At 37.4% G+C, this 22,984-nt stretch overlaps 1 protein-coding gene across 1 annotated transcript in view; it reads left to right on the top strand.

Annotated features, from left to right (window-relative positions):
• LOC132651042 (zinc finger protein OZF-like) overlaps positions 1-22,984 on the top strand; it is a gene marked incomplete at its 3' end in the record, with an annotated part of 130,764 nt that overhangs the window by 14,615 nt on the left and 93,165 nt on the right. The window contains 2 exon segments of the mRNA XM_060376354.1: positions 16,341-16,773; positions 16,933-17,118. Coding sequence (XP_060232337.1) covers positions 16,341-16,773; positions 16,933-17,118 — 619 coding nt within the window.

The following is a 22,984-nucleotide window of genomic DNA, read 5'->3' on the forward strand; positions in this document are numbered from 1 at the left end:
TTTACCAAGGTTTAGGAGATAGGAAGTCACTACAAATATAAATCAGGTAAGAGTTTGTTTTAAAATATCCCTGAGATAAGTAGCATGCCAGCCAAGCCTGTTAGAGATTAGGATGCTAGGGAATACGTTTGTTCCCGAGGTTTGTATACAATTTTTTTCTTTAACCATAATCAAGGGGACAGCCCTGATTCATAGCAACTACTGGACCATCTCCATGTTCAAGAAGAGGCATCTAACAACCTTCTCAGTAGGGGTATTGCAGAATGTCAGCCAACATTAAAGCCTGGTGTGCCTTTACATTGCAGTTTTCTTCTTGAGAAAAATCAGTTCTGCCACTTGGGCAAGATATCTACTGACACCAATTTGAACAGGGTAATCACTATTGTTTGAGGGCTGGCCTGACCAAACAGGGCTTTCCCTGAGGTCCTTATGTATAGAAAATGGCATAACAGCTTCTCACACTCCTCAGATATGATTGGCAGTGTCAGTATGACCTAGGCACTAGGCCTTGGGTGATTTCTCCATGATTGTCAGGTATAATAAAATTGCCCTCCTTTCCTAAAGGCAGATATATATCTGGGTTAGATGTGGGGCAGGGCATTTGAGGAGGATTTGCTTCAGATTCTGAGAACTCAACTCTTCCTAAATATGGAGCAGAATTTCTTAGTTCAAAGGTCAATATGGCCTTGGTAAATATGTTCCCATTGTGCAATATTGTTTTTAATAGACTCCTCATGATTTTATCCCTTTCTATGAGAGATTAATTCATAGATGTCTCCTGTTTCCTTCCATTTCTTCCCTGGAAGTAATGTACAAGATGCTAGTTTTCTTAAAAAGCTTAGTTATGATAAGACAGCATGTACAAGACCTTCCCACTCCAACTTTTATACCTTATACTTTTCCGTTCATTTGAAACCTCAGAGACCTTCCACTTATGGCCCTGGCACTGAAAAATAACCAGCTGTATTATAGTAGCAGAGGACATATATAGTTCTAGGAATATCTTTGCTGTGCAAATCTTCCATCTGCCTTAGTGGCTAGACTTGAAATCTCTAGTCCATATTGAAATTGTTTAATATATACCTGGGCCTTAAATTGAAGAGACATAAGGATGACTACATGTAGGGAAATAAAAATCTGTTCTAAGCTGTCTTCTCTTTTAGCATGATCTAGAGCTGGATACATGCTACTCTTAAAGAGATTTTTTTTCCTAACTTAACCATTTAATTGTGTTTGGAGTACATTTTCCCTGGGGATGCATATTAGTTCTAGAACAGCTGCATCTTCAGCCTTTTGGGAAAATATTTCTGAGAGAAGTTATGTTGGATCAGTTCATATTGATCCCAGTCTGTTGCTTCCCAGAACAATGACCTTGCTTTTCTCCTTGATAAAATTCCTAAATTCTTAAGTTAAAGGCTGTTCCACCACAGACTTTTAAAAATTAATCATTTGAGTCAGGTAATGAGCTCAATTTTTGTGTGCATGGGGAAGACAGATTGGAAAAATCTGTCTAATTTCTAGTAGTTTTCTAGTAGAAAAAAATCTGTCTAATTTCTAGTAGAAGGTCAAATTTCTAGTAGTTTTTAACACTGCTTTCTAAATTCAATTTTTTTTCTGAAAAAATTTACATTGTGTTTGAAACTGGTGTCAAGATTGCATTGACTATATAAATAGCTTTTGGTACAGTGGACATTTTCACAAGGTTATTCCTATAAAACCCTAAGCGTGTGCAGTCTTTCCATCTTCTGGTTTCTTTTCTAGTGACTTAATGTTTGACTTGTATTTGTTAGTTGCATTTGACTTATGTTGTCTTTTAATTCCACAGTTCCTTAGATTAGTTTATTTCCAGATAACCAGTTTATTGGCAGAAAGAATTTTTGATTATTACCCTTTTGGGGTAAATCTGTTGTCTGTTGTTTCACATCTAATTTTGTTTCTTTTATGAAATTGAGTGCACTTGTTTCATATATATATATATATATATATATATATATATATATATATTTGGCATTGGAATTTCTTTTGTTTTAATGATAGGATATCTCTTATCTCTGTGTAATCCTGCCTTTCCTGGACTTGCTTTTTAGACCAGGATTGTCTTGAACTCACAGCAATCAACCTCCCTCTGACTCCATGTGTGCTGGGATTATGTAAAGGCATGCACTGCAACCACCCTCCAGCTTATTGTAATATCTTTTGCTCAGTTTTTCTTTAATGAGTATGAAGTGTTCCTCCCTTAAATATATTGACTACATTTGGCTTTTAGTATGTTTTCTCAGGCAATGGAATATCTGAATACATGGTAGTTTTCTGGCTCCATTTCCTCAGAATCCTATTGAACCTATTACCACAAATAAGTGTCTACATTTAGTGTTGATGGGAGGATTTTAGAGGCAGCAACTAGATGAATTCTGTTTCTTATTCAGTCTGATAGACTGTTTTTATTGAGAAATTGAGCCCAGTAACGTAGTTATTTTTGAAAGATGTGTATTGATTCTTCTCATTTTCTTGATTTCATGCTGTTTTCTTGCATCTATTTGATAAATAAACATTGTAAGGGCAATGTTTTTTAACATATTGTGAAATCTTGCATGTGTTTATTCTCTTCAGACTGATGCATTTCTCTTAATTTTCTCTGTAGTGCTATTTTTCTACATATAAGCTCTTTTAATTTTTTTTTTACTAGAAAAGCTTATTCCTCCTGCAGTTTTAATACATTCCTTTGCTGACTGTATCATCTGGGCTAAAAATTACAATGTTTCAGGAGTTAGAGTATATTTCTGATTTGCTTCTGAGGTTAAAGTTTATGTCAAACAGTTTTGTATTATTCTATTGGGCTTGCCACATTTGCTAGTAACTTGATCTTTCTCAATGCAAATTTTAATACCATTTTTTAAAATTTTCTGTTTCTAATGGTTTAGCTATAATACATTATTAAAATCCACATGTCAATCTCTCTCTCTCTCTTTCTGCTATGGCAGGGTTCCTGTGTGCAGTGTTGGATCTGGGACAGATGCAGAATCCCTGTTTTCTTTATCTCTTGGGTTGCCAGGCAAGTGACCAGGAAGGATGGTTGAAAGGAAAAGAAATAGGGAGGGAGCCCAGGTTTTTTTCTCCAGGATTAGGGACTGGCTATATATACTACTGTTAAGGAGGAAAACTAAAACTAAACACATGTTTTTCTCTGACTGAAAATGTAAAAAGCAGCTTCTAATCGAAACTGCAAGGGGTTGTTATAAAGGGCCCTTTGACTTGAAATTAACACCTGTGCAGGAACAGGCCTCTGAGGATGCCACCTCAGTTAGTGACATAGACATCCAAAGTGAGAGCTGAGAATTCCAAAGTATCTGATACTCTTCCTGGACAAGTCATAGATTTCCTTGTTAATTACTATCTACTGTGGGAAGAAGCTGCTCAGATGAGGGTTGATACAGTTGATACAACTGTGTGTCATTAGGAATCATTTTATCTCTATATCAATTTAATAGGTTAATATTAGTAGGTTTTCTTCTAGGGCTCATGATTTATCTGCTCTCTGGTTCTTGGCCTTAATGACAGTATCAGGCGTGGGTTCCATCTTATGGAAAGGACATAAAATTCAATTTAAAAAGTGGTTGGATACTTCCATAATATTTGTGCCACAATTTCACCAGTGGGCATAACTTTCAGCCTGGTCATTATTGTAGCTTACATAGTTCACATCTCGGTAAGACTGAATATTACTTTTCTCATCCAGTATTGTGCATAGAACCTTTCTGCAAAAGTAACATTTTCACCCTGGGTAAGATGATTAGTCCTCACTCACAAAGGCAAATGGGAGACCGACATTGGAAGAAGGAGAAAACAGCGAACTGGACAGGAGCCTCTGAAAGAGAGACACAGAGGGCCTCTGAAAGTCTCTGCCCAGCAGGGTATCAAAGCAGATGCTGAGACTCATAACCATACTTTGGACAGAGTGCAGAGAATCTTATGAAGGAAGGGGGAGATAGTAAGACCTGGAGGGGACAGGAGATCCAGAAGAAGAGCAACAGTACCAAAAACATCTGGTCACAGGGGTCTTTTCTCAGACTGGTAGGCCAACCAAGGACCATACATGGAGATAACCTAGAACCTCTGCTCAGATGTAGCTGATGGCAACTCAGTCTCCAAGCAGATTCCCTAGTAAGGGAGCAGGGACTGTCTCTGACATGAACTTGGTGGCTGGCTCTTTGATCACCTTGCCAGGCTACAGAGGAAGACAATGCAACCAGTCCTGACAAGACCCAATACCTAGTTTCAGACAGAAGGAGAGGAGGATCTCCCCTATCAGTGGACTTGAGGAAGGGCATATGAGAAGAGGGAGGGAGAGTGGGATTGGGAATGGATGGAGGAGGGGGCTACAGCTGGGATAAAAGGTGAATAAATGAATTAAATAAAAATAAAATTAAAAAGAATACACTCATTGGTAAAGAAAAACAGTATTTCTCATAGGTGCAAGATAGTGGAGTTTAAGGGTTGGAACAGTGAAAAAAAGAGGCTATTTGATCCTTGGGGTAATAACATATTTGGATAGAAGGCAAGAAATGTATGCACAGGTAAGTAAGGCTACTGTCCTCTCCCACTTCTGATGTCTATCCTGTTTGCCCTTCTGAATGAGGATTAAGCCTCTTCCCTAGGGTTCTCCTTGTTGTTTACCTTTTTTAGGACTATGACTTTTAGTATGTTTATACTATATTATATGGCTAATATCCACTTATAAATGATTATATACCATGTGAGGCTTTCTGCTTCTGGGTTACCTCACTCAGGATCATCTTATCTAGTGCCATCCAGTTGCCTGCAAATTTTATGATTTCCTTGTTTTTAATGGCTCAGTAGTATTCCATTGTGTAAATGTAACACAGTTTCCATATCCATTCCTCAGATGACAGACAACTAGGTTTTTTCCAGGTTCTGGAATAAAGCGGCTATGATCATAGGTGAGCAAATGTCCTTGTTGTATGGTTGAGCATCCTTTCAGATATATTCCCAGGAGTGGTCTAGCTGGATGTTGAGGTAGCACTATTGCTAATTTTCTGGGAAAGCACCAGAATGATTTTCAAAGTGGTTTACAAGTTGACATCCCTCCAGCAATGGAGTAGAGTTCCCCTTTCTCAACAACCTCTCTAGCATGTGTTGTCACTAGAGTTTTTGAACTTAGCCATTCTGATGGGTGTAAGGTAAAAACTCAGGTCAATTTTGATTTGTATTTCCCTGATGACTAAGGATGTTGAGCATTTCTTTAAGTGCTTCTCTGCCATTCAGTATTCCTTTGTTGACTATTTTCTGTTTAGCTCTGTACCCAATTGTTAAAATTGATTATGTGGTTTTGGGGTGTTTAACTTCTTGAGTTCTTTATATACTCTGGATGTTATCCATCGGTCAGGTGTACGTTTGGTGAAGATCCTTTCCCAATCTGTAGGCTGTCATTTTGTTCTGATGACACTGTCCTTTGCTTTACAGAAGCGTTTCAGTTTTATGAGGTCCCATTTATTGATTGTTGCTCTTAGAGCCTGTGCTGTTGGTGTCCTTTCCAGGCAGTTCTTTCCTGTGCCAATGAGTTCAAGGCTCTTCCATAATTTTTTGTCTAAGAGATTTAGTGTGTCTGCGTTTATGTTGAGGTCTTTGACCCACTTGGACTTTAGTTTTATGCAGGGTAGTAAATATGGATCTATTTGCATTTTTCTACATGTGGACATCCATTTCACATAGCAACATTTGTTTAAGTTGCTATAATTTTCCATTGTATGGGTTTGGCTCCTTTGTTAAAAAGCAATTGTGTAGGAATGTGGGTTTATTTCTGGGTCTCTGATTTTATTCCATTGATCAATAACCCTATTTCTATGCCAGATTTTATTAATATTTATCTATAATATATCTTTCCTTCTTTTTGTATTTATTGCAATTTATTCACTTTATATCCCAGTGGTAACCCCTTCCTCATTCACACCCAATATGCCCTCCCTCCTTCTTCTCCTCCCATGCCTATTCCCCAGTACACTGATGTCGCCTGTCCTCCTTTCCTTCCATCTGACCCTAGCCTATCAGTTCTCATTTGGACTGTCTGCATTGTCTTCCTCTGTGGACTGGCAAAGCTGCTTCGCCCTCCGGGGGAGATGATCAAAGAGTCAGCCACTGAGTTCATGACAGAGACAGTCCCTGTTCCCTTTACTAGTGATCCCACTTGGAGACTGAGCTCCCTCTGTGGAGGAGTTCTAGGTTATCTCCATACGTGGACCTTGGTTGGAGTTTTAATTTCAGAAAAGACCCTTGTGCCCCGACTTTTTGGTTCTGTTGCTCTTCTTCTGGAGCTCCCCTCTAGGTCTTTCTATCTCCCCCTTCTTTCATAAGATTCACTGCCCTCTACCCAAAGTTTGGCTATGATTGTCAGTGTCTGCTTTAATACCATGCTGGGTAGAGTTTTTCAGAGGCCCTCTGTGGTAGGCTCCTATCTTGTTCCTTGTGTTCACCCTCTTCCAATGTCCATCCCATTTGCTTTTCTGAATGAGGATTGAGCATGTTACCAAAGGTCCTCCTTCCTGCTTAGCTTCTTTAGGTGTACATATTTTAGTATGATTATTCTATATTATATGACTAATATACAGTTTTAAGTGAGTATATACTATTTGTTTCTTTCTGCTTCTAGGATTCCTCACTCAGGATCATCTTTCTAGTTTCTACCATTTGCCTACAAATTTCATGATTCCTTGTTTTTAATTGCTGAGTACTAGCTCATTGTGTAAATGCACCACAATTTCTGTATCCATTCCTCAACTGAGGGACATCTGGGTTGTTTTCAGATTCTGGATATTACGAATAAAGCTGCTAAAAACATGGTTGAACAAATGTCCTTGTTGTGTACTTGAGGGTATTTTGGATATATGCTATTATTGGAATAGCTGGATCTTGAGGTAGCAATATTCCTAATTGTCTGAGAAAGAGCTGGATTGATTTCCAAAGTGGTTGTAGAAGTTTATATTCCCACCAGCAATAGAAGAGGGTTCCTCTTTCTCCACATCCTCTCCAGCATGTGTTGTCACTTGATTTTTTGATCTTATATTTATTTTATTTCTTGTTTTATTCTCTATTGAGAATTTTCTCTTTGTCTCTGTACCCCATTTTATAATTGGATTACTTGGCTTGTTGCTGTTTAACTTCTTGAGTTCTTTATATATACTGGATATTAGCTGTCTATCAGGTATAGGGTTGGTGAAGATACTTTCCCATTCTATAAGCTGTATTTTGTTCTGATGATATTGGCCTTTGCTTTACAGAAGTTTTTCAGTTTCATGAAGTCCCATTTATTGATTGTTGATCTTAGAGGCTGTGCTGTTTTTCTGTTCAGGAAATTGTTTCATGTGCCAATGAGTTCAAGGCTCTTCCCCACTTTTTCTTCTGGTAAATTTAGTGTGTTTGGTTTTATATTGAGGTCTTTGATCTACTTGGACTTTAATTTTGTGTAAGGTGATAAGTATGGATTTATTTGCATTTTTTACATGTAGATATACAGTTAGATCAGCACCATAGGTTAAAGATGCTGTCTTTTTTTTTTTTTTTCCATTGTATGGTTTTGGCTCTTTTGTCAGAAATCAGGTATCCATAATTGTGTGGGTTTATTTCTGGGTCTTCTATTTGATTCCATTGATCTACAATTCTATTTCTATGCCACTGTGCAGTTTTTATTACTGTTGCTCTATAATACAGCTTGATATCAGGGATGGAGATACCCATAGAATATCTTTTATTGTAGGGGATTGTTTTACTGATTATGGGTTTCTTGTTATTCAATATGAAATTGAGAATGTTTCTTTCAAGGTTTGTGTTGGGAATTGCATTGAATCTGTAGATTGCTTTTGGTCAGATGGCCATTTTTACTATGCTAATTCTGTCAAGCCATAAACATGGGAGATCTTTCCATCTTCTGATATCTTCATCTATTTCTTTCTTTAGAGACTTTAAGTTTTTTTTTCATACAAGTCTTTGACTTGCTTAGTTAGAGTTACACCAAAGGTACTTTATGTCCTTTGTGGCTGTTGTGAAGGGTGTTGTTTCCCTAATTTCTTTCTCAGCCCATTTGTCTTTTGTGTACAGACAGCTACTGATTTTTTATTTGAGTTATTTTGTATACAGCCACTTTGCTGAATGTGTTTATTAGTTGTACGATTTCCCTTGTAGAATTTTTGTGGTCACTCATCTACACTATCATAACATCTGCAAATAGTGATGCTTTGACTTCTTCCTTTCCAAACCAAATCCCCTTGATCTCCTTTAATTGTCATATTGCTCTAGCATGGACTTCAAAAAGTATGTTGATGAGATATGGATAGAGTGGGCAGCCTTGTCTTGTCCCTGATTTCAGTGAGGTTGATTTAGGTTTCTCTGTGTTTAGTTTAATGTTGCCTATAGCCTTGCTGTACATTGACTTTATATGTTTAGATATGTGCATTGTATCCCTGATCACTCCAGGACCTTAAACATAAATGTATGTTGAATTTCCTCAAATACTTTTTCAGGATCTAAGGAGAGTATCATGTGTTGTTTTTTTTTTTCTTTCAGTTTGTTTATATGGTGGATTACATTGATAGAGTCCTATATCTTGAACCACCTCTGCATTCCTGGGATGAAACCTACTTGGTCATAGTGGATGATATCTTTGATGTGCTCTTGGATTTGGTATGCAAGCATTTTGTTGAGTATTTTTGCATCAATGTTCCTAATAGTGGCCAGAAATTCTCTTTCTTTGTGGGGTCTTTGTGTGTTTTAGTTATCAAGGTGACTGTGGCTTCATAGAATGAGTTTGTAAATGTTCCCTCTGTTTCTATTGTGTGGAATAGTTTGAAGAGAATTAGAGTTAGCTCTTCTTTGAAGGTCTGGTAGAATTCTGTACTGAAACCATTTGTTCCTGGGAATTTTTTGGGTGAGAGACTTTTGATGACAGCTTAGGTGACATAGGACTACTTAATTTATTTACCTGGTCTTGATTCAGCCTTGGTAAGTGGAATTGATAAAGAAAATTGTACATTTTATTTCTATTTTCAAATTTTGTGGCATATAGGTTTTGAAGTAAGACCTACTGATTGTTTGGATTTCCTCAAAGTCAGTTATGTCCCCCTTTTCATTTCCTATTTTGTTGATTTGGGTAGTGACTCTCTCTTTTACTTAGCCTGGTGAAGGGTTTGTCTATAATTGTTGATTTTCTCAAAAAAAAAAAAACACAGCTCTTCATGTAATTGATTCTTTCAATTGTTTTGTTTCTAATTTATTAATTTTAGCCCTGATTTTGATTATTTCTAGCCTTCTATTCCTCTTGGAAGTGTCTACTTTTACTTTTACAGGATTTCAGGTGAACTGTTAAGTTGCTTTTATGAGATGTTTTAAATTTCTTCTTGAAGGCACTTAGTGCTGTGGACTTTCCTCTTAGCACTGCTACTATTGTGTCCCATAAGTTTGGGTATGTAATATATCTTGAAGTCAGGTATGTAGATACTTCCAGAAGTTCATCTCTGGAGTCTGAGTACTCTTCCTTATGACAAGAGATGTCCAGGGAAACACGAGTGGGTGCTGGATTTTCAGATGGAGCCAAGCAGGAATATGTATTTTGAAGGAAGGGCACAAGCACAGTGCCCTGAAGGGTGAGGCACTGGAAAGGATTTCTTTGAATGGTAAAGGGCATGAGTACCATTTTAGCTTTTTGTTTATTTTCTTCTCTCTTTTTTTTTTTTGCGAAGCAAAAGTATTGTTTTGGAAAGAAATGAGCATGAACCTCTGTAATGCCACAATCCAAGCAAGTGAAAGATAAGAGAAAAGATGACCTAAATATGTTTCCTCGAGGATATATATTTCACATTGCTGAGAGCAAAATTATAGGCTTTGCTTTTTGAAAAACCTAATAAATTTAGGATTCTTAAATACCTCTATCCCCCTTCCACCCACTACCCCTAGTTAGGAGAGAAAACTGGTTTGTACAGACAAGGAACTCAGACCTCTCCAGCTACTTAATGCTGGTTAGGGTTGTTGGCTTCTTTAGGGCAATACCAGTCTCAGCCATCTGGATTCCAGAAGTCTACTCAAACAGCAAACAGCTTGGCACAATTTTTTATAATATATTTTATTTGGGTTATTATGCCTCTACTTCCCTTACAACCATTATTCCTTCAAACACCCCAACACTAGGTAAAAGAGAAAGAAGGCTAGAGGGAAAAGAGATATAGGTCTCTTTAATAAAGCTGCCTCCTATGGTTTATTGTGGTCAAGTTCTTTGGGGCAATACCTCTTAATTATGAGGATATTCAGCAGTCCAACAAACCAGCAATGACAAACACAGTAGCAGTGTGGGTGAAAAGCATCATGAAGAGCAGCATTCTTTCTTCTTCAAATACTCCAGGCCCTCTTATGGCTCTCGCATGTGTACCCTCTACAGAAGACTCAGAATTAAACTATGTGCAGTTGGCAAAAACACATGCCTGCTAGAGCACGAGACAATCAGAATTAACAGCTGTGGACAAACTGAAGCAGCCTCGTGCTCCACACCTGGGGTTAAAAGAAAAACACATTCACATAACATGAGTGGGATTTTAAAGGAACATACATTTGTAACACAATTTCTGATTCTATTACTTTGGTTATTTTCTCTCTGTCTTTTACTTAGATTAGATAAGTACTTATTTAATTTAGATAAGGGTTTGTCTGTCTTGTTGATTTTTCTCAAAGAACCAACTTTTTGTTTCATTGGTTCTTTATCTTCTCTTTCTATTTTATTGATTTCTGCCCTCAATTTGATAGTTTCTTGATGTCTACTCCTTTTTTGTGTGCTTACATATTTTTGTTCTAGACTTTTCAGGTGTGTTTTTAAGTTGATAGTATGAGATCTCTCCAATATCTTTATGTAGGCACTTTGTGCTATGAAGTTTTCTCTTAGCACCACTTTCATTCCTCATTGTATTCCATGAGTTTGCATACAGTATGTATTTATTTTTATTGGATTCTATAGTCTTTATTTTTTTCATTTGTTTTAACCCATTTTTCATTCAGTAGAAGATTATTCACTTACCATGAGTTTGTAATGTTTTTATGATTCTTTCTGATGCTATTTTTATCCAGCTTTAAACCATGGTGATCTGACAGGATATAAGATGTTATTTTAATTTTCTATTAAGATTTACATTGTGTGTGAATATGTAGTCAATTTTAGAGGATGTGTCATGAAATGACGAGAAGGTATATTCTTTTGTGTTTCTGTAGAATGTTTTGTAATTCTCAGATAGATTTAGGTCCTGCTGTGGTAATATAGCTGAGCTAAGGTGGTGACATATTGCCTGACTGTTCTTGAATCTATTCCTATGCTGCTGTCTAGAGATCTGGATTTGGGGTGATTATAGGTCTAAGTGCTGGTTTTTTGGGTGGGAGTTTTGTGCTTGAGGTTCTGCTAGCACTCTGAAGTTCCAGAAAGTGTGTTGGCTGAGTGTTGATATTTTAATGACCTGCTTGTCATGTATTCACAGTGTTATGTTTGCTGGGATGGTATGGGAGGAGAGGTGCAACATGTGTTCAGTTGGAACAGTAGGGAAGATCCTGGAATTGGGTTTGTGGTAACAAAGATAGTGAAGAAGATTTCTGGTATTCCACCTTGGTCTCCATGCAAGTATGGCCTATGGTTGAGCAGAGGAGTTGGGGGTGAGATTACAGAAGCAGAACAGAGATTGGGAGTGTGTAATCTACAGGACACAAGAAAGGGGAAGCTGCCACTGGTGTTCTTTGTAGTGCTAGGGGCAACCATGAGAATTGGGTCTTCTGTAACAGAGAGTGGGAAAAGCTCCACAGAAACAAGTAGGAGAATATCACTGAACATTTGTTTCTTCTTTGTGTGTTTCTTTGGGGGAACTTAGGAAAGCTTTTGGAGGAGGAACCTGTCTAGATTGGGGATTGGATTTGAGTGTCTATGATCTCAACCCAGTTCCTGGTGTTTGTGTCTACTGTGTTGTGATTGAAATTGATCATCTGACCCCTTGTTATGTTCTCATGCTTTCACCTTTATCAACTCTATCCCAAAATTATATAGGAAAGACTCAAAGCAATTGCTATTCAGTGCTAGGCTATTTTGGTATCCTGAGGTTTTTACATGTTTAATTTTGTTGTTTTTGGAGACCAAGTTTCTTTGTGTAGCGTTGGCTGTCCTGAATGTAGGTATGAAATTCAGCCAGGCTTCACACTTAGAGGTCTACCTCCCTCTGGCTGCAGAGGGCTGGGATCAAATGTAGTCCAATATGCACATTTTGTTTCGATATATAGGCTGATGGGCCTGGTACGTAGGGTCTAGTACATGTCAAGCATATTCTATTTTGCTGGTCTTCACATCCACACTTGAATTTTGATATTTGTCGGAGTGTATATTTTGTTTCTCAGGTTGTCATGTATTCATCACATTAACACTGCCTGTATTTCTGAGTCATTGGATTGTAGGTGTGTGACATTCTTCTTGCCTCTTGTGTTTGTTTTGTTTTAACGGGCGAATATGGGTAGTATTTTGCCTGTATGTATGAATATGCACCTCTTTTGTACCAGGTCCTCCCAATAGTCAGCAGATGGTCTCAGAACTCCTGAATTTGGAGTAATGGATAGATGTGAGCTTCCATTTAAACACTGGCAATTGAGCCCAATTATTTGCAGGAACAACAAGAGCTTTTCATTGCTGAGCCACTTCAACTGCCTTATGTTGCTTATTTCATCTGTCCATTTGTACCTGTTTGAACACGCATTCCCTTTTAATAAGTTCTCATTAATGTTACAGTTTAACTTGGGACACTTCAGGTTTCTGGAAGTTAGATATAAAACTATAGTGAATATATAAACCATTGAGTTCTTTGTATCTTTCTTATTTGAATGATTTTTGCAGTGGATTCAGATCTTAAATGTACCTCTGGAAGTCATGAAACTTGTTTGAAAGGAAGGCCGGCATCTATCTTAATGAGATACACAGACCTCCGCCTGAGTGCTAGCGTTAAAGGCATGAGCCAATACATCCTGCTTGCCCATATTTTTTGTAGTTAGTAATTGAGCATAGCATTTCTGTGATGTGCCATCTGTACTGTTCATCTCTTTGCTTGTCTCTCTTTATGTCTTTTAATTGGCATTTCCTTTGAAAAGCTATATTTTAGTCAAAGGGTCCAGAGATGACAAGGTGAACCTCATCATTTAGTTTCCTTCTAAAATGACTTGGTAATTACATCAATTCATTACATCAACGTCTATGTGAGGAGATAAGTAAGAGAAGCACTGGAATTATAGGAATACATTGTCTATTAAGTATACATATACAGCATGCATTGCCATGCTTTCTGTGATACTCACGTATGGGATATTTTAGAAATCAATAACCTATGAAGAAGTGGATGTTAATTTCACTCCGGAAGAGTGGGCTTTGCTAGATCCTTCCCAGAAGAGTCTCTACAAAGATGTCACGCTGGAGACCTACAAACACCTTACAGCTCTAGGTAAGACAGTGAATTTTCTTTCACTATTAAGAAAAAGAGGACATCTGTTGTTATTGTTTTTGTTTTTTCTTATTGATGCTCTTATGAAATTTCAATTGGAATGAGGAAGAATAAATCACACATGTTTCTAAGATTCACTGAAAATAGTAACTTAAATTTTGCCTAATTTTGAATAATATGTCATACACTTTCTGGTATATATTTTAGGCTACAATTGGGAAGACCATACTGAAGCACATTGTCAGCATTTTAGAAGACATGGAAGGTAATTTTCTTGTGGAAACTGGTGTAAATATTCCTGTGAAAAAATTTTTTTAATGTGTCCCAGAAGTTTTAAATAAAAACAATAGAGAAAAAGCACTAGTTTAAGTATATTAAGGAATATTAAATTCTCCCAAACCCATTTTCCTCACAGTCAGGTGTCTGATTTATGTTTTCAAGGCATTTCTCTAAGAAAGAAGATGATGAAACACTTGCTTAACAGATATTGCTGTGAAAAGGACTTTAATTCACATGTAGTCATTGCTGTATCTGAAGACTACTGCCCCTGTCTGCTGCCCTAGACCTGGGCAGGGCTGCTTCTAGGTTCCATACAATCTATCTTAAGCATAGAATATTTTCAGCCTCTGTGAATTACTGCTTAATATGCACACCCTTTCTTTCTGAGCGCATAGATGGCTGATTCAGTTCAGCTGTTCTGGCTCAAACTCCTTTCCTAGCTAACTTATTAAATCTGGCTTTTCTCCCATCCTCTGAATTGCTTTGTTTGGCCTCAAACTAACTCCAGCAGTCTTTTCTAATCTTCAGGCTCTTATTTTCCTGATCATTTGATCTTCACCTTAGTTCTCTCCAACCTGTCTTTCTTTTACTGTCCCAGAAAAACTGCCTCCTCTCTCCATGCTGTGTCCCTTAAGGACCTTCATTTCCTCTCTATTTCATGAGAGATGAAAGTATCCTATTCTGTCAAATATTTTTCTGAATTTGTCCCCTTTTCTGCCACTCACTTAGATATTGCTTTCAAACATGTGTGCTTCCTTCTCCCAACTATTTTTACACCCATTGTTTGAGATTAAACACATGTATCACCATGCCTGAAACTAAGCTTTTCTTTACTGGACATTGCTCTATACCAGGCTGGCACTGAAGGCAGATCTTCTTGCCTCTGTATACTGGATTAATGTATTGTTATATTCCAGCCAGATCACATAGAAATAGAGGGTCTTCGGATGTGATCTTTTGCCAGAGCAACAAGTCTCTAAATCAAATTCCTCTATAAAAATCATTACTCATATCCACATTACAGATGCTCCGTAGAAATTCTAATCTCTTAAGTCTTATACAATTCAGATATTGGAAAAAGCAAGCTCATTAAATAGGTGATAATTTTATGTACAAAACCTACTCAAGAGCAAATATTCCATAGAAAAGCTGATGTGACTCAAATACTTGAAGTAAACTTGCTAAGTTTAGTTAGATGGAAAGTATAAAAGTCAAGAAAATTGTTGTGGAGGAAAAATGATCCCCATAGCACATGTCTTTGAAGACAAAATACAAACTGTGAATATGAGGATCTTCCATTTGTTACTCAAATCATTTGACCATAAGGATATGAAAAGAAAAATCATACTTACCAGAAGATATGTAGTATTCCTTACTTGGAATAGACTTTGTGAATGTGATGCAAGTTTACATTTAATTTATTAATAATCACTAATATAATTAAATAATAATCATAAATAATAATCAGATTATTATTTAAACAGTTAAAGAAAATTCCCCATCTACCCAATAGCAGTGAGATTCCTTTAGGTCTCCAGCATCACTTCTTTGAAGAGATTCTTTTGGGATGGATCCAACGAAGCCCACTTTTCCTGAGTGAAGTTAACATGCACACCATCATAGGTTATTGCATTCTAAACTATTCTATACATATGTACAACAGAAACCATGAAAGTGACAACACTAAATTTATAATTATTCATGTATCAATTCATTATTAATGACAGAAAGTCTAATGAAAGCAGGGGACAATTAATAAATTAAACTACTGTACTTAATTAGTTTTTGAAACTAATTGGGAATATAGCCACAGAAATCACATTAGAGATTACTAGCCCTGTGGAAATTGTTGTGTTTACCCTAGTTCACTTTCCAAATGTAGTGTGACTCCCACTATAGGAAAATTTATGAATGCAGTCACTATTGTATAGATGAGTTCTAGTTCTTTTCAAATATGTGAAAAAACACTTATAGAAAAAGTACCCCCCTACCAGTGGACTGGCGGAGGAGCATGGGTGGAGAAGAGGGAGGGGGGATGAGATTATTAGGGGCAGGTGGAGGGAGCTACAGTTGGGATACAAGGTGAATAAACTGTAATTAATAAAAATATGCTCTTTAAAAGAGGAAAGAAAGAAAAAGGATGCTATAAGCAATCCATGTAATATGTTTCTTACCTCAAAGGTATCTTCAAAATGCAAAATTTCCACAATCAAGGGGGAAATTATAAATGTAAACAAAGTGATAAAACATTAAGATGTAAGTCCTTTTTACATTTAGCTCAAATTGTAAACTTAATTCACTGTAATGAATCACTGTAATGAATGTGAAAAAGCTTACACATATACCAATTATCTTTGCAGCCATGAAAAACCACATACTAGTGAGATCCCCTATGAATGTAATCAGTGTGGTAAAGCGTTTAAACGTTGCTGTGATCTCCAGAGGCATGAAAGAATTCATACTGGAGAGAAGCCCTACGGATGTAATCAGTGTGGTAAAGCCTTTGCATGTCATAGATCTCTTCAAAGACAGGAAAGAATTCAGAATGGAAAGAAACTCTACAAATGTAATCAATGTGAAAAAGCCTTTTCAAGACACAGTAGTTTCCAAACTCATAAAAGGACACATACTGGAGAGAAACCCTTTGAATGTAATCAATGTGGTAAAGCCTTTGCAGATCGCAGTAACTGCCAGAGTCATAAAAGAACTCATAGTGGAGAGAAACCCTATGAATGTCATCGATGTGGTAAAGCCTTTTCACAACTCAGTAGTCTCCAAAAGCATAAAAGAACACATACTGGAGAGAAACCCTATGGATGTAATCAGTGCGATAAAGCATTTTCTCGTTTCTGTGATCTCCAGAGACATGAAAGAATTCATACTGGAGAGAAGCCCTATGAATGTAATCAATGTGGCAAAGCCTTTTCACATCCCAGTAGTCTCCAAAGGCATAAAAGAACACATACTGGAAAGCAGCCCTATGAATGTAATCAATGTGATAAAGCCTTTGCACGTTGCTGTGATCTCAAGAGGCATGAAAGAATTCATGCTGCTAAGAAATCCTATGGATGTAGTCAATGTGGTAAAGTCATTGCACATTCCAGTGACCTTCGAAGGCATGAAAGAATTCATACTGGAGAGAAAGCCTACATATGTAATCAATGTGGTAAAGCCTTTGCACGATGTTCTGATCTCCAGCGGCATAAAAGAATTCATAGTGCAGAGAAACCCTATGAATGTAATCAATGTGGAAAAGCATTTGCACATTGCAGTAACCTCCAAAGGCATGAAATAATTCATACTGGAGAAAAACCCTACAAATGTAATCAATGTGATAAAGCCTTTTCACATCCCAATAGTCTCCAAAAGCATAAAAGAACACACTGGAGAGAAAGCCTATAAAGTAATCCATGTGATAAAGCCTTTTCACGTTGCTGTGATCTCCGAAGGCATGAAAGTTTTCATATTGGAGAGAAACCCTAAGACTATAAACAGTGTACTAAAGCCTTTGCATGGTGCATTGACCCTCAAACCATAAAGAAATCATACTTGAGAGAAAACCTTATAAATATATTTAGTATGATGAAACCTTTGTACATTTCTATAGGTTTTATTATTGTGAATGAATCATACTGAAGAGACACCCTATGAATGTATTTAATATGGTAAATGAAAGTTTTGCATTTTCATCTACCATAGAGATGTAATGAAGTGATATAATCAGCAATCAATTGTATATCTCACTACATAGCTTGCTGTGATATGAATATATAATTTGATGTTCCATGATTCTGCATGTTCCTCTTAATTATCCATTTGTGATTTATCTAAAGTACTGCATTGTATAGGAAATATATGAAGATTCTAGATAATGTAACAGCAAGAATATTTATTTAAAAACCACTTCTGATGTGTGTGCAGAACATAATTATGGGTTTTTATGTCATGACAGATATGTAGAAATTGGGAGACAACATTTTGCAGTCTCCTTTGTCTATCTTTTTTTGTATATACTGTATGCAATTTCATGACTTATAAACATAAAAAGAGTAAAGGTTTTTTTTATACATTATTCATTTTATATCCCCCCATAGGCCCCTCCCTCCTCCCCTCTCGATCCCAGCCTCCTTCCCCTTTCTGCATCCATGCCACTCCCCAAGTCCACTGATAGGGGAGATTCTTCTCTCCTTTCTGATCTTAGTCTATCAGTTCACATCAAAAGTGGCTGCATTGTCCTCTACTGTGGCCTGGTAAGGCTGCTCCCCCCAGGGGGAGATGATCAAAGAGCAGTCCAGTCAGATTATGTCAGAGGCAGTCCCTCTTCCCATTACTATGTAACCCACTTGGACACTGAACTGCCATGGGCTACATCTGTGCAGGAATTCTAGGTTATCTCCATGAATAGTCCTTGGTTGGAGTATGAGTCTCTGGGAAGTTCCCTGTGTTCAAATTTTCTTGTTCTGTTGCTCTCTTTGTGGAAACCCTGTCCTCTCCAGCTCTTACTATCTTTTTATGATGACTGAGGTCAAGTTGCCAGGTTTGGACACCACAAATGTTTCCTACAGAACTGTCTTCATGATGCTCAAATAAGATTAATTGAGATATTACATAAATAAAATGTCTTTTCACATTGTAAACATTTTCATGTAATAATTGAGGAAATCAGAATGATTTGAATTAATTTTATTTGTAAATGAAAATGATCTGGAGTTCTAGTTTTTTGGAATGTATTGATTTATTCCTTAGAGTAAACACTTGTTCATAACATATATGAGAACTACAAGTGAGTGTCAAAGAATTGTCTCAGTGGGTAAAGTTGGTTGCTGCTAAGCCTGATAACATGACATCAATCTCTGGGAGATTCATATTATTCCAAATTTTTCACTTATTTCTACATTTAAGCTGTGACATATGCACACTCTCACACCAGCATATACAGAAATTCTTTGTAAATCTAAGTCAGGACCATTGAGGTCACCTGAACCAAATAATTGCCTGAGTTTCATCTCCAGAACCCACATTGGAGATGTAGATGGTAGTCAGCAATACACTGTCCTCTCACTGCCACATACACAGGTACTTACATGCTAACAGAGTGCAAACATTTTAAAGGATGAAACTCACAAAGCTAAGAAAAATAACACAAGAAAACATATGAAAGGATTTGACAGACTAAATTATTGCTCTTGGATTTCAAGATGTATTTCTGTTCATTGAAACAATGATGGTTCCTTTTTGAATTAATGTCCTGGTTTTGATTTGGAAAATGAGTGGATATTTTTTTTTCATTCGTTTTGTAGTTCAAAGACAGGTCATTAAAAAATATGTCTCAGTTTAGCTTACTGGTGCATGCCTGTAATCCCAGCACCTGAGAGACATTGGCAACCCAATCTGAGTTTTAGACCAGTGTGGTCTACATAGTGAATTTCAGACAGCCATGGCTATGTAGAGATATCCTCTCTCAAAAAGATCCTAAAATGAAAGAATATATCTCAAAGCATGGAAATGTTTCTGATATAATCTTCCTGAACATTGGTTTTGATAAATATTCTTGTTACATTTATTCACATTAAGAGACCTGTGTTAATAATGAAAATAGGAAACTGTCCAAAGTCTAGTCACAGAGGGAAAGAAATCCATTGAGCCCTTCAGCAGTCATCTAGCAGGGATGCATAACCTTCAAGTGATAGGAGACCTAAAAAGTAATGGAACATCTTCATCCTCTGTATTGTAATGACATGTTTGGGAGATAGAATGTTAGTAGTTCTCCTCTTGCATGCCCAAATTTGGTTCCTAGCACCCACATCAGATGGCTGAGAATAATGTATCTTTCCAGGTCTAGGGTATCTGATGAATTCCTCTGGCCACCTAGGGCACCAGCTATGAAAATGGTGAAAACACACATGCATATTTGACTCCATATTTTAAAAGAGGTTTTCTTAATGTATATGTTACTTTTTATTAAAATTCATGTAATTTAGGTACATAAATTTTACTGCTGTGTATCCCAAGTGCATGCAATGTATGAGATGAGGCAGAAGATAGTGTCTCCTCCATGTGATTAGAGTTACTGGCAATTGTGAGCTCTGTCTTGGATGCCTGGCATCAAATCTAGGCCATGTGGAAGAGCAGCCAGTGTTCCAAGGGACTGAGCCATCTATTCAGCTCCATAAACATGTCATTAATAGCAGTAAGGTAAGAAAGGTTGATCTTCAGTTCATCTTTAACTCAGCCCCGATGACCCAGAAGAAGGAGAAGATTGATAGCTTAAGAAACTTAGAATTGGTTCTTAAAGAAGTTTCTAAGCCAAAATCACCACAAAAATAGGGAAGTATCTAAAAATGATCAGGACAGAAACTTATAATACCAAGTGATTAAAAAATACCTGATCACTTGACCAAAGCCACAAGACTGAGTTTATCTTGCATATGTTAAATAGGCAGCAATGGGAGCCCACAAGGACACATGTCAGGACACATACCCCTGCTTGAGATTGTGACTACTGTAAAGAAAGAAAATCAACTTGAAGACATGAAGACCAACTTTTCTGAAACAGATTGCATTCTGCTTCCCTGATGCCTGCAAAACATTCAGTTAGGAGCCCAAGATGGAGACTCTATATGCTGTAGAGGTTGTGGTCAGAGAAACCTGAGGGTCAAACTATAAGGCTGGAAAAATCAGGTGTTTATAAAGACCTATGGAAAGTGGAGGAATTATTAATGAGGGAGCTTTGGATGTGAAAGTGGTACTTTTACACAAGGAATACTACTCAGCAATTAAAAACAAAGAAATTATGAGGTATCCCAGAAGCAGAAAGATACACATGGTATATACTCACTTTTAAGTTATTAGACATGTAATATAGGATAAACATACTAAAATCTGTACACCTAAAGAAGCTAGGCAAGGAAGAGAACCCAGGGAAAGATGATCAATACTCATTCAGAAAGGCAAATGGGATAGACAATGAAAGAAGGTGAAAACAAGGAACAAGACAGGAGCCTATCACAGAGGGCCTCTAAAAGACTCTACCCAGAAGGATATTAACGCAGATGCTGAGGCTCATAGCCACTTTGGGCAGATTGCAAGGAATCTGATGAAAGAAGGGGAGATTGAAAGTCCTAGAAAGGCCTGGAGCTCTACAAAGAGAACAACAGAAGCAAAAATTCTGCACTCAGGGGACTTTTCTGAAACTGATTCTCCAACCAAGATTCATGCATGGAGATAACCTAGAAACCCTGTACAGATGGAACCCATGGCAGCTCAGTCTCCAAATGGGCCTCATAGTAAGGGGAACAGGGGCTGTCTTTAACATGAACTCAGTGGCTGGCTCTTTGATCACTTTCCAATGAGGTGGGGCAGCCTTACAAGGCCACAGAGGAAGACTAGGAAAGACAGTCCTGATGAGACCTGATAGGCTACTGTCAGATTGAAGGGTAGGAGATTCTCCCCTATCAGTGGACTGGGGAGGGGGCATGGGAGGAGATGAGGGATTGAGGGAAGGTGGGATTGTGGGGATGAGGGTGGGGGCTCAGCTGGGAAACAAAGTGAATAAATTGTAATAAATAAATTATATTTTAAAAAAGAAAATTATTTCAAGGACATTTGGTGTGTAATGAACTATGCACACAATGGGCCTTATGCCCTGGAAGAGAAATAAGTGCTCTCATAGATGGCAGGAATTTCTCCAAAGTCCAAATTTAGTAGACTATCTCCCTTTCTAACCTTGGAGTGGAAGGTCAGGTGTGGATAGGCCTGGGCCTTTTGAGTCATTTGATCTATGTTTACCCAGGAGAGGAGCTGTTACTTGACCTGAGGCAGAACTCAGTGGTTTAGCTAAGGATGGAGTGTAGGAAATCCTAGTAACCAGGAACACCATTAAGTGGCAGCCTGAGACTTCTTTTCTGGATTTTTCTCTGATGCAGCTGTGGTAGCTGTGAAGGAGATCTCAAGCCATACCATGCTGAGAGTTAGTCCACTCTCCATACCAGCCAAAGCAGGTTGGCTGAGCTTTCAGTCTGATCTGCTGATACTGGAATAGTGTACAACAAGCCACACTACAGCTCTGTTGCTACACAGGGTGATGTTAATGAGGATCCCTTTGAGAGGTTGGGGGGGCGCTGCAACCCTGGCAATAGGAGGTGATGGTGCTCATGATATCCTTGTTAAATGTGCATGCCCTGACATTGCATTTGATATGCAGTAACAGGACAGTTTGAAAAAAAATGAAAGTTTTATAAAAGCCTGAAAATTACCTCCAAACTACAGCTTTCTGTGATAATTTTTACATTTTGTTTAGAAACTGGTAGAACAGAGGAGACAGAAGCAACCCTTTGGCAGTATTTAATTAGATTCTCTTTACCTTTCCACTACTACCATCCACAGTTGTGTGACTCAGGAAAATTCAATTCCAGGTACAAAAGAAATTGCTGAGCAGCAGAGGTTTCTCAAGTGTGCATGCATTATGCAGATAGATAGAGCAGATTTCACATCTTGTGCTATCACCTATATGTCAGGAAGCTGACATGAAAGTATTCTTCAACATTGTTTTGTGTGTGGACATCGCTGTGGCTGAGTTTCTTGGAATCACAAAGAGACTTGAGGAGCCACAGAGAAATAGCCCACCTTTCTGACCACTTCCATTTACAGAGAGAAGTATAGAACATGGGACCTCTCCTTTTTGGAAGAGAAATAAGTAATGGTAGCTGGAAAGCCAATAATATAACAGTTTAGGCTGTCATGCTGAATTTATTTTTTTGTGAGTTGTGAAATCTGAGTTTGTTTAATTTCTACATACATAAGTAACAGTGGTCAAATTCCCATTCTGTTTCCTTAAGTCATTTGATGAAAACTTGAATATATTTAGGGGATTATGGTTTTGTGGTTTTGTCTGCATCCAGTTATTCTTTCATTAATATTGTATACCTTTTGATTATTGTAGTTTCAGGGAAGTACAGAAGTCACATTGTACAAGTGTGTGTCTAAAATTTCCTCATAATCCTATTGAGAATTCTGAGTTTTTCACATACTACATGGTTTTGGAATCAGTTTTCTTGTAATAAATCATTAGGAATTTTCTTTGGATTGCTTTTAATTCAATCTTCAAATTGAAAGTTAATTTTTTAAATCTTTTTCTTTTGAAAAAAAAAATATGTTTAATGGTGGTGTTTATACTTGTTTGAAAGGGTAAAATATAT

This window comes from Meriones unguiculatus, assembly GCF_030254825.1.
Source record: "Meriones unguiculatus strain TT.TT164.6M chromosome 13 unlocalized genomic scaffold, Bangor_MerUng_6.1 Chr13_unordered_Scaffold_39, whole genome shotgun sequence".
NCBI lineage: Eukaryota > Metazoa > Chordata > Mammalia > Rodentia > Muridae > Meriones > Meriones unguiculatus.